We start from the raw sequence: 11694 nt of genomic DNA, 5'->3' as shown, positions 1-11694 counted from the left end.
CTAGGGGTCCATTCTTAACCTGAAACTGTTCTTAACCTGAAGCACCACTTTAGCTAATGGGGCCTCCTGCTGCTGCCACGCTGCTGGCACACGATTTCTGTTCTCATCCTGAAGCAAAGTTCTTAACCCGAGGTGCTATTTCTGGGTTAGCGGAGTCTGTAACCTGAAGCGTCTGTAACCCGAGGTACCACTGTACTTATGTATACAGTCTGCAATGTTTGGCCCAAACCGATGCGTGGCAAATATTCCCACTCCTGCAGCCATTTTGGAAGGTCCCAGAGAACAAAATCTGTAGCTGATTTTCCATCCCAATGCAGCACATCCATGCTTGCTGACACGGGAAGAAAAGGCGTGATTCTGTTTCTGTAATGTCCTTCGGAGGCAGGCTGGATGGGCACACCCCATTGGCTATTTTGCAGCAATATGCTTATGTTTCCTGTTCTAAAAAGATTAAGCTTCATGGCCACCTTTACAGAATAGTTAAAACAAATTACGTTCACATACACTGTCAGCCTGCAGTTAGAAAGCTGAGCATGGGCGAGGGAGGGAAAGAAATAAAAGGAACAAGCACATGCCTGCCCCGTTCCTAAAAACCTCTTGGTAAGAAGCTGTTTTGACAGCGGAGCAGATGAGAGGTGGTGGACTCTCCTTCCTTGGAGACTTGTAAACAGAGGCTGGATGGTCATGTATAAAATCATAATTGTAGAGTTGGAAGAGATCCCTTGGGGTCATCTAGTCCAACCCCCTTGCAATGCAGGAATATCTTGCCCAATGTGGGGCCCAAACACACAACCCTGAGTCTCATGCTCTACCAACTGAGCTATACTTGCACCCAGTGCTGCTTCTTTTTTTCAGCCAAAGCTCACCAGAACCCCATTCCGGCACCTCTCAGGTGGGCGCCATTGTCATTTGAAGAGAACAAGGGAGAAGTTCGTGGTGAGCTCCAGCACCTCTTTTTCTAGAAAAATATCCCTGCTTGCAACTAAGATCTAGGTGAGATTCCTGCATTGCCTCCATAGCCTTTTCTTCTCCCGAAGGTGTCCTGCAAGTAATAATAATAATAATAATAATAATAATAATAATAATAATAATACTTTATTATTTATACCCCAGCCACTCTGGGTGGCTTCCAAAAAAAAAATATTAAAATACTGTACTACATCAAACATTAAAAGCTTCCCTAAACAGGGCTGCCTTCAGATGTCTTCTAAAAGTCTGGTAGTTGTTGTTCTCTTTGACATCTGATGGGAGGGTGTTCCACAGGGAGGGCGCCACTACCGAGAAGGCCCTCTGCCTGGTTCCCTGTAACTTGGCTTCTTGCAGTGAGGGAACCGCCAGAAGGCCCTCGGTGCTGGACCTCAGTGTCCGGGTAGAACAATGGGGGTGGAGACGCTCCTTCCGATATATTGGACCGAGGCCGTTTAGGGCTTTAAAGGTCAGCACCAACACTTTGAATTGTGCTCGGAAACGTACTGGGAGCCAATGTAGGTCTTTCAAGACCGGTGTTATATGGTCTCGGCGGCCGCTCCCAGTCACCAGTCTAGCTGCCGCATTCTGGATTAGTTGTAGTTTCCGGGTCACCTTCAAAGGTAGCAAGGCAGCAGAGGTTCAGGATCAGAGTTTTCCTTCTCCTACATGGGCTACCTTCCCAGGTGGACCAGCCCCATCTGCCCCTCACTTCCCTCTACAGCATGTGAAGACCACCTTCTTGACCGTTGGACCCACTATGGCTCTGGTCCACTCAATCTGATGGAGCCTGTCTTCACATGCAGGAGATGTCCCTAACTCACCAAGGTTTTGACACCCATCTGCTACCCTCACCTGGTTTAGCCATTTCCTGGGATGTGGCCACGGTCCACGCTGACAGCATCTAGGAGCCACTGTTGAGTGCAGGGGGGTGGGGGACCAAAGGTGGACAAACTACCTTTTTGGCACCACGGAAGTGGGGTGCCAACTCTTGAATAAAATATTGGGGGACCCAGGTAAGACACCCCCACCCCCACACAAAATCAATCGCAATATGTGGTCACACACGCCATTTGAATCCACTGGATCCTGTTCATTTGAAACGAAAATGTCAACATAGTCCGGATGAGATCAATATTTCTGCCTTTTCGCAAGGCGGGGGAAGAGCCTTGTGAGCCGACAAACAGGTTTATTCATTCATTATCACCCTCACCCAATCTTTCCAGAATGACCATAAGGCATTAAAAAAAAAAAGGCACGCAATTATAATCTGTTTGGATACAACAGCTGAGTTCATTGCTTCTGGTTTGCAAAGCGTTTTAACTACCAAACTGGAACCCCCAAACATTTATGGGCGATTGCAGTCTACCTTCCCGGTTTGGTCTTGCAGGAAGATCTTCCTGCAGCTGCTATTCTTGGAAAGCGCCACGAGTCTTTTTGTCTCCCTGCAGCCTCCATAGGCAAAGGGTCGGGGCGAAGCCGTGCAAGGAGCCTTTTGCTTCCTTCGCAGCAAAGCTGTCGGCGGGCGCTGCACGATGGGCTCGCACGTCCTCGGCTCCCTCCGCAGAGCTGCGTTATCGGGGTGCAAAGCCCAGGTAAAGCCGGGAAAGAGGCGCCAGGCTTCAGATTTCTTCTCCTGACTTCCCAAGTCCATCGGGAACGAGGCTGCCAACTTTTAAACTGCTTTTCATTTCTGTGCAGCTGCGCGCCCATGGGTATGGAGACCATACCATTTTTAACCGTATCACATTTTCCGGGAAGGGTAGGGGGAAATCGTCACCTGCTCATTTTCACGCAGCGAGCTCCTGTTTCATACACCCGGGATTTGGGGAAAGGAAGGTTCCCAGTTCCCACGTGGGGAGGCGGACACGCTTGTAGGGTCCCCCTGCCTATAACAGGCAGGCACCCAACAGGTGTGTGGCGCTTCTAAGATGGGTAGGTGTTACCTGTTGGATTTCTGCCTGCTACGTGAATCTTTAACAGTGCAGGAGCCTGCCCGGAGAGGAGGAAAGCAGAGGCACGCTGGAAAGGATAATATTCCTTCAGTATAAATCTCCACCATTGCTGACTCTCATAGATTAGTTGCCTCATTCGGTTTGGATTTCCAGCTTTCTAACTGGCCCCTGTGCCTTTAAGATACAGGTGATTCACCTTCTTCAGCTCAAGAACTGCCGTCAAGGTTAGCCAACCGGAAGGTTGCAGGCCAGAAGTGATCATTGGCAAAGGCCCCACCAAAAAACGCACACACAGCACATTGCATTGCTGGGTTGAGATATTTCCTGCAAACTCTGCACTGCAAAGAGGCAATTTCTTCCCCTTGGCAGTACAGTGGTACCTCGGGTTAAGTACTTAATTCGTTCCGGAAGTCCGTTCTTAAACTGAAACTGCTCTTAACCTGAAGCACCACTTTAGCTAATGGGGCCTCCCACTGCCACCGCGCCGTCAGAGCACAATTTCTGTTCTCATCCTGAAGCAAAGTTCTTAACCTGAGTTACTATTGCTGGCTTAGCCAGAGTCTTAGCGGAGTCTGTAACCTGAAGTGTATGTAACCTGAAGCATCTGTAACATGAGGTACCACTGTATTGCTGCCCTTCAGGGTCTACACTGGCCCCTTGTTCTCTTGCGGAAAGGATTCAAGCTACTGATCCTAATCTACAGGTTTCCCAGTGCGTTCGCTTCTTTGTATCCTATTACAATCTCCAAGATAATGAATCTTTTTGAGGATGCCCTTTTCCGAGGCCATATGTGCATCAGAAGGCAACTGGATTAAAGACAGATGTTCCCATGACTGCCTCTCCCTCACCACTGCCCAAGTTACAGAATTCTCCTTCTGTTGATATTACAGAGCATTTAAAAAAAATATATTGTAAGACCCAGTGCTGTCCTTTGGAATTTAGGAATAAGTCAGGAAAAGGTGGGAAATTTCAAGGAAGTTGATAAAATGTTTTTATGCGATTCTTCTCTCTCTGCTGTTTTTTCTTCCCCAAACTTGTCTTCAGGATGTGCTATGAATTTAAATTTATATGTGTAGCCGCTGAAGATGAAAAGCTAGTGAGCAAACAAGATCAAACTTGTTTAGGGAATTTTTTAATGTTTTATGGTGTTTTTAATATTCTGTTGGAAGCTGCCCAGAGTGTCTGGGGAAACTCAGCCAGGTGGGCAGGGTTTAAATAATAAATTGTTAATTATTATTATTGTTGTTGTTATTGTTATTAATTTAGGTTTGTTGCACTAAGTAGATTAAAAAATTAAAGAAGCATTTGCAGCTTCACATACTAAAACTATACCTTGTAATAGAGCATACTACTGATCCAAATAATTATTAGCATGGCTGCAAACTTAGAAACAAAACCCTCATTTCATTTTCTAACTGGAATTCTTGCTTTTATGTCTCTCTTTTAAGCCAAGTCTGTATCAGGTTTGCTCGTCTCTTGCCACAGGACCCAGGCAAGATGTTGGCACCTTCTATGAACTCCGTACTTATGATATCAAACCAGCAAAGGCAAAGGAATTCCTCGAGTTGGTCAATAAAAGCATCAACATTCGCGTGGCTCACTCTGAGATGATTGGATTCTGGACCGCGGAGTTTGGGTCAATGAATAAGGCTTTCCATATTTGGAAATATGGTAGGTACTGCGTGGTAGCGCTTTAACCATGTGGGACCTCTATGCAGATCCTGAGTAGGATATTTCTCAAGCGATTGTAGATATTTCGGGAAGGTTTACTGCCAGGTTAATTCGCTGCAATTGTTGTAGGTAAAGGTAAAGGGACCCCTGACCATTAGGTCCAGTCGTGACCGGCTCTGGGGTTGCAGCGCTCATCTCGTTTTATTGGCCGAGGGAGCTGGCGTACAGCTTCCAGGTCATGTGGCCAGCATGACTAAGCCGCTTCTGGTGAACCAGAGCAGCGCACGGAAACGCCGTTTACCTTCCCGCTCGAGCGGTACCTGTTTATCTACTTGCACTTTGATGTGCTTTTGAACTGCTAGGTTGGCAGGAGCAGGGACCGAGCAATGGGAGCTCACCCCATCGCGGGGATTCGAACCGCCAACCTTCTGATTGGCAAGTCCTAGGCTCTGTGGTTTAACCCACAGCACCACCCACGTCGCTGCAATTATTGTAGGTGTCTGTATCCAAATTTAGACCTGGGGTTCTGGAGTCCAGGTGGCTGAAGCAAGAGATCAGAAGCAGTGCTGTGTTTGACCAAGCAATAGGCCAGACTCCTAGTATTTGTATCAGTCCTAGTCAGCACAGAGACTTCCAATGGCTTGTCAATCACAGAACTTGATATTGCACACCTAGGCTGTGCCCACGTTAGAGCATTCATGCAAAGGTGAACCAAATATTTTGTGTGCGTGTTTTTGTAGCTTCATTCACACACGAGCACTTTCGGTCTTGTGCTCCAAAATCATCCTCAATGTTTCCCACCCACGCTGGCAGCCAGTGCTCAACGGGATGTATTTGTGCTGTGTGTTGTGCCATCCTTTCCATTGATATTTCCCTACCCACCATAAATTCTGAAAACCTGATGGGTTTCTTGGGTATGCACATAAGTATTTACCTCTATGCACCTACTTAAAGGTCCTTGTGCAAGAACAAACTGTCCTTGTGCAAGAACAAAATTCCATCAAACCAGATTATTATTACAGTGGTACCTCGGGTTACAGACGCTTCAGGTTACAGACTCCGCTAACACAGAAATAGTACATCAGGTTAAGAACTTTGCTTCAGGATGAGAACAGAAATCGCACGACAGCAGCAGGAGGCCCCATTAGCTGAAGTGGTACCTCAGGTTAAGAACAGTTTCAGGTTAAGAATGGACCTCCAGAACGAATTAAATTCTTAACCCGAGGTAAAGGTAAAGGGATCCCTGACCATTAGGTCCAGTCGTGGCCGACTCTGGGGTTGCGGCGCTCATCTCGCTTTACTGGCCGAGGGAGCTGGCATACAGCTTCCGGGTCATATGGCCAGCATGACTAAGCCGCTTCTGGGGAACCAGAGCAGTTTACCTTCCCACCGGAGCGGTACCTATATATCTACTTGCACTTTGACGTGCTTTTGAACTGCTAGGTTGGCAGGAGAAGGGACAGAGCGACGGGATCTCACCCCGTCGCGGGGATTCGAACCGCCGACCTTCTGATCAGCAAGTCATAGGCTCTGTGGCTTAACCCGATGTACCACTGTATTATTATTATTACTATTATTATTATTATTATTATTAGCCTGCCCATTGAACCTGGCCAAAGGAGTTCTAACACTTCTTTGCTTTCTTATATAGACAACTTTGCCCACAGGAGAGCTGTAAGGAAAGCTGTGGTCGCTGATAAAGAATGGCAGGAAAGACTGTCAGTACTTCTTCAATTCCTAGACAAGCAGCATATGGAAATTGCTTACATGGTCCCCTGGTGTGAGCTCGGGAGTTCTCCAAAGCCAGGTGAGCTGTCTTACTGCACTAACAGTATACGGTACTGGTCTTTAGTATTGGAACAAATTTCAGGGAGCATTTCGAGGAGAGGGCATAAGTAACATTACTGTGCCACCACAGGCTGCTCTGGCCCTTTCTGGTCACTGGGTCAAGGGGGAAGAGGAATTCCTATGAGAAGTGCCCTGCAAATGTAGTGCTGTGCAGATTCCTAATTTCTGGAAGAAGCCACTCCAAAGCTCATGGGCGTAGCCGGGGGGCAGGGGGGCCGCTGCCCCCCAATCAATAAAAATACATAGCTAACTGAGGTTCTGCCCCTCCTAACAAAAGGCCTGCCTGCCCCCGCAACAAAATTCCTATGTCCATGCCAAAGCTCTTCATTGTTTGCAGTTGAATTTGAAACACGCTTCATACTGTAGTAGAATCATTTGGTCAAAAATAAAACAGACATGCAAGGAGGTAAGCAGGAGAAACAGAAGTGGAATTTTTCATAGCCTGATCTCCCCCTCCCCCCCCATTAATGGACCTAAGCTATAGCTTTGGTTCAAAACATCCATCTTTCGTAGCGATTCAAAAAACAGTCCATGTCTCCCAGTATATTTCATCGTTCATATCGGTAGAATATCTTTCCATATCCGTAGCTTCCCCGAGATAAAATTGTTTTGCCCACTTCAGATCTTGAGAGGTTTTTATTCCCCTTCTCTAAAATACACTTACCCACAGATAAGGGTAGAAGAACTACCCTTATATGGATTTGCAGGGAAGAATTGGCAGTGACGGGTACATGGTTGTAACTGCTCAAAAACAAAAAATAAATTAGAAACCTAAGCACGCTGTTCAAAGAGAGGGAAGCATAGATGTTCATGAAATGCAGAAATTTTGGGTCATCATCAAAGAACTAAAAAGTAGGCTGAAAATAAATTGTTGGTGAAGAGATCAGCATAGGGTGAGCAGCTTTTTATTTTGTATTTTTGTATCTAGCTGATAATTTCTGTCTCCTCCCTCTCCCCACCCCACCTGTCTAGGAGTTTATGAGTTGGTTACTTATCAGTTGAAACCAGGTGGACCCGCTTTGTGGGGAAAGTCATTTAAAGCAGCGATTGATGCGCACATCAGCAAAGACTATTCTAAACTGATTGGTGTCTTCCATACAGAATACGGATTACTTAATACAGGTACAAAACCTATTCCCTGTGTTATGATCTGTAGTTTCACACATAGAATCATAGAACTGTAGAGTTGGAAGGGACCCCGACTATCATCTAGCCCAGGCATGTCCAAAGTCCGTTTCGGGGGCCTAATTCGGCCCGCCTGCCTGTGTAATCCGGCCCCTGTGGCAGTTTATTTCCTGGGGTAAAATCCTAAAAAAAAACTTCAATCCTAAAAAAAGGTCAACGATTTTGGTTGGCCCTCATGGCCCTTCACTTCATCAAATCTGGCCCTCTTTGAAAAAAGTTTGGACACCATAGGGAGAACCAAGATCATCTAGCCCAATGCTCTGCAATGCAGGAATATGCAGCTGTCCCATATGGGGATCAAACCAGCAACCTTGGCATTATCAGCACCACATTCTATCCCAGTGAGCTATCCAGGCTGTTGGTCATGCTCGGTTAGACATGCTAGTTTCCATTCATTTCTGTGGAGGGATCTGACATGCACCGACATTCCTTTGTGCTATGGATTATGTCCAGTGGTGAAGCAGAAAGTAATATCTTGAAACTGTTGTCTTAATCCTGTGACTTCTCCCCTTCTTTGTTAATCACTTCCATTTATCATCACACCGTCCCATATTTGGCCGTGCATAGGAGGTAATGATGAAAGGTACTTCTGAACATGCACAGAGTGAGTTTACATAAAGACATAAGAAGAGTCCTGTTGGGTCAGGTCAAAGTCTCGTCCAGCAAACTGTTCTCACAGTAGCCAATCAGATGCCCATTGGGACTTGTGCGCCCAGGATCTTCCTCTCTAGATCTGAGTGTTGCAGATATTACTATTGTGCAGTTTGAAGTAACTGGGTGCATGAAAACTGACCCCTTTTGGAAATGAAGCATTGTCCAGACCCATGAAAATATTGTTCAAATTTTACTAGCAGAACTCTTCAAAATAAAACAGAAACATCAAATGATATATCCAAAAATATTCATACAGTGTCTTGTGCTGTCCAGCACAGGCTCTGCATCTTAGAAAATATAAAATAACCTAAACAGACCTATAAGCAAAGGTCACTCTCCCTCCCTCTCTCTCTACAACCTGCTTTCCAGCCTTCATTGGCCTTAAGTGTCACGGTCTGGTTCACGGGTGATCAAAGTCCCGGCTGGGGACGTCGGGACCGGGGGCAAGATGGCGGGGTGGGAGCAGGAACGGGAATCCAGAAGCCAGAAAGCCAAGAGTCTGAGGGTCAGAGAGCCAGGAGTCAAGAAGCCAAGGGTCCAAGGATCAGGAAGCAATGAGTCACGAAGTCAGGGGTCCAAGGATCAAGAAGCAAGGAGTCAAACACAGCAAGGCAGGGAATATGTTGCTGTGGCAAAGAGCTAAAGGGAAAATGCTGACCTTATATCCCTTCCCGGCTCTTGCCACCAGGTGCTGTGAGTTACCAATCGGCCTCACCTGTGTGGCCATGCCTTGCCTCTTCAGAACAAACTTAGGAAAGCCCCAGTCCTGCAGAGTCCTATTGGTCACAGGGCCTGGCTCCTGCACTCACACCTGACACTTAGGCTGAGAGCTTCATCTACATCTTCACTCCATAGAGTTTGGGAGACCAAGACTCAAAGGCAGCTCCCTTCAAAATGGAGATTTGCAACTCAATACCTTCATTACGTGATCTAAGGTTGCAACACTCACATGTTAACTAGCAGAAAACAACAATTAGATTCACTCAGCAAAAGCCCAGAGTCCTTTAGAAAACAATACTGGAAAACCCCCAATATTAGCAACCCTTCAGCAATACATGTTTAGCCACATTCCATTTTAAACCTTCATTAGTACACATACATTTTTCATTTCTGTTTGAACTGAATCAGTTATACTTAACCGTGGATAAACTTTTTCCAGAGCTGACCTTGGTTTTGCTCCTGTTTTCACAGTTCATGTGCTTTGGTGGTATGAGAATCCTGATAGCCGTGCGGCTGGGAGGCATTTTGCCCACGAAGATGCCAGGGTGGTAGCAGCAGGTAAGAGGTGATGGTGTGTCTTGGCATATGTGCCAACATTTCTTTAACGCTGCTCAGAAAGTTTAACCCGGTTTTGTCCTACATTGCATTTACTTTCAGTACGGGAGAACGTTCAGTACTTGGAATCCCAGCAAAACATGCTCCTGATTCCTGCACCATTTTCGCCTTTGAAATAGTTCTCTAGCAGATGAAAGGCAACAGATGAACACATCCTTTCTTTATTTCGGCACTTTTATCCTCCAATTGCAATGTTTGTGCCTTGATGCAAATTGAGTGTAGTCTTGCAAAATGTTGAATTGCGTGTGCGAAACTTGATGTTCCCGCCGCTTGCTAGCAAAGAATACACACTAGCTTGCTTGCCTTAAAAATATGTAGATTCAAACTATAGTTATGTATTTACTTATTATGACATTTATATCCCATTTGTCCTCCAAGGGGTTTAAATGGGCTTATATGCTTCTTCTCTCCATTATATCCTCACATCAGCCCTGTGAGGTAGGCTAGGCTGAGTGATAGTGATTAGTCCGAGGTCACCCGGACTTCATGGTTACTTCATGGCCAAATGGGAATTTGAACCCCTGGTCTCTCAGTTCCTGGACTGAATATCTAATCACACTGGCTCTCAAATTCTGTGAACATCTTAGGTTACATTTAACACACAATCAGCTCTTAGGTTTTTATCATTGATAAGTGAAAATATGCAGGACAAATCTGAGCTGATGCTTTTTGTTTTATGCACATACCGTTTTAAAATCGTGAAAAGTAAAGTAAAATAAAATATTACACCCCCAAACATCCCAGAATCCCACTGGATTAATCATAGCCTTAATGGGGAATCTACCATACATTAACATATAATTCCTAGTACTGCTTTTACAGATTAACATCCACTATCCAGATTACAATGAAGCATGAACAGTGTTAAAATTAGAGATGCATTTCCTAATAATGTTTTACAGTAACTATAATAGATTGTTCAGGCTACATCTGATTACTTTGTGGGATTTGTTATGGGAAGAAATGACGATCAGGGTTGTCAATGTAAAATTAAAAAATGGATGAAGTCCTTCTGAAACACCCCCCAACTGAATTGTGTAATATTTTAGTAACTGGTTTTTCCCTGCATTTTAGAGGACAACTATTTCCCCAGGGTTTAAGCTTTTAAGCCCAATAAACTTTTCTAAAAACCCGAAGTTTTATAGCACAATGAGAGGTTAGCCTTCAACTATCCCAAGTCATACATCCACACCTCTGGGAAAGTGTCCTCTACAACCCGTTTCAACATGTCATTCTGGCACATGACACTATCAGATATGGTGCACCTATACGGCAATTATAAGCAAAAGCAGAAATAGAACCGAAGACTAAATCTCAAGGGGTGCAATACTGTTTAGTCGCCTGGGCCCCTTTCCTGATGCATACCGCTGTCTCACCCCATTGGTGTATTTCCATGAGTCACAAAAGGAACTCTGTTTTGATTTTGAAATTAGTTTTTCTGTTTCTAAAATCGCACCATGCACAGCAGTGGGGCTTTTGTACCATGTCCCCCAACACTCCCCCATTTCCCTTTTTAATTTAACATAATCAGACAGAACAGGAATTCTATAAAGCTCGCTGATTATTTTGTTACTTTCTTTTTGGTTAGTTCTAATAAAGATATTAATCTGCCAGCGCTTTGATGTTTTTATTCTAATACACCAGGCACCCCCAAATTCGGCCCTCCAGATGTTTTGGGACTACAACTCCCATCACCCCTAGCTAACAGGACCAGTGTTCAGGGATGATGGGAGTTGTAGTCCCAAAACGTCTGGAGGGCCGAGTTTGGGGGCGCCTGTAATACATCAATGTGTTCGCAAGCATTTCAGACTGCCTGATTTGTATACCTTCAGTGTGTGTGTATGCACAACGACATTAGATATTTACATATATTTTGGACCTTTAAATCCTACCAGCAGCACTAATTCCTGCTACCCCTGGGATCCATGCCCTCGGCAATTAAGGAGCTTCATTCTTCTCACCAGCTGCCCACCCTGGCTATGCAGAGGGATGTCTGGGACTGATAGGTTCCGAGAGAGCTTGCTGCTTAAGGAAGCACCACCAAAAACTGCCTCTCAGAACAATACATACCATGCAGGGT

General features: G+C 45.3%; 1 protein-coding gene across 2 annotated transcripts; it reads left to right on the top strand.

The window, feature by feature from the left end:
- Positions 1–2402: 2402 nt before the first annotated feature.
- LOC310752890 (protein NipSnap homolog 3B-like) lies at positions 2403–11227 on the top strand. Of its 2 annotated transcripts, XR_014543034.1 has the most exons (7): positions 2403–2561; positions 4370–4592; positions 6244–6399; positions 7413–7562; positions 9471–9557; positions 9657–10052; positions 10202–11227. XR_014543034.1 is itself a non-coding variant. In XM_083594035.1 (6 exons), the coding sequence occupies exons 1-6, from the start codon at positions 2502–2504 to the stop codon at positions 9731–9733; spliced, it is 753 nt and encodes a 250-aa protein (XP_083450161.1). In that variant the 5' UTR covers positions 2403–2501; the 3' UTR covers positions 9734–11227. The 2 variants fall into 2 exon arrangements, 1 of the variants encoding a protein (XP_083450161.1); XM_083594035.1 differs by having other exon boundaries at positions 9657–11227.
- Positions 11228–11694: the final 467 nt, after the last annotated feature.

The sequence above is a fragment of the Podarcis filfolensis genome, assembly GCF_964270895.1.
Source record: "Podarcis filfolensis genome assembly, chromosome: 17".
In the NCBI taxonomy this organism is placed as follows: domain Eukaryota; kingdom Metazoa; phylum Chordata; class Lepidosauria; order Squamata; family Lacertidae; genus Podarcis; species Podarcis filfolensis.
This window is presented reverse-complemented; position numbering and strand designations above follow the sequence as displayed.

Bases quoted from the DNA above. Each gene is read 5' to 3' on its own strand.
- LOC310752890 (XM_083594035.1), top strand. From the start codon at position 2,502: ATGGGCTCGCACGTCCTCGGCTCCCTCCGCAGAGCTGCGTTATCGGGG. The intron at 2,562-4,369 runs GTAAAGCCGGGA...CTCTCTTTTAAG, and splicing joins TATCGGGGTGCAAAGCCCAG to CCAAGTCTGTATCAGGTTTG. The intron at 7,563-9,470 runs GTACAAAACCTA...CTGTTTTCACAG, and splicing joins ATACGGATTACTTAATACAG to TTCATGTGCTTTGGTGGTAT.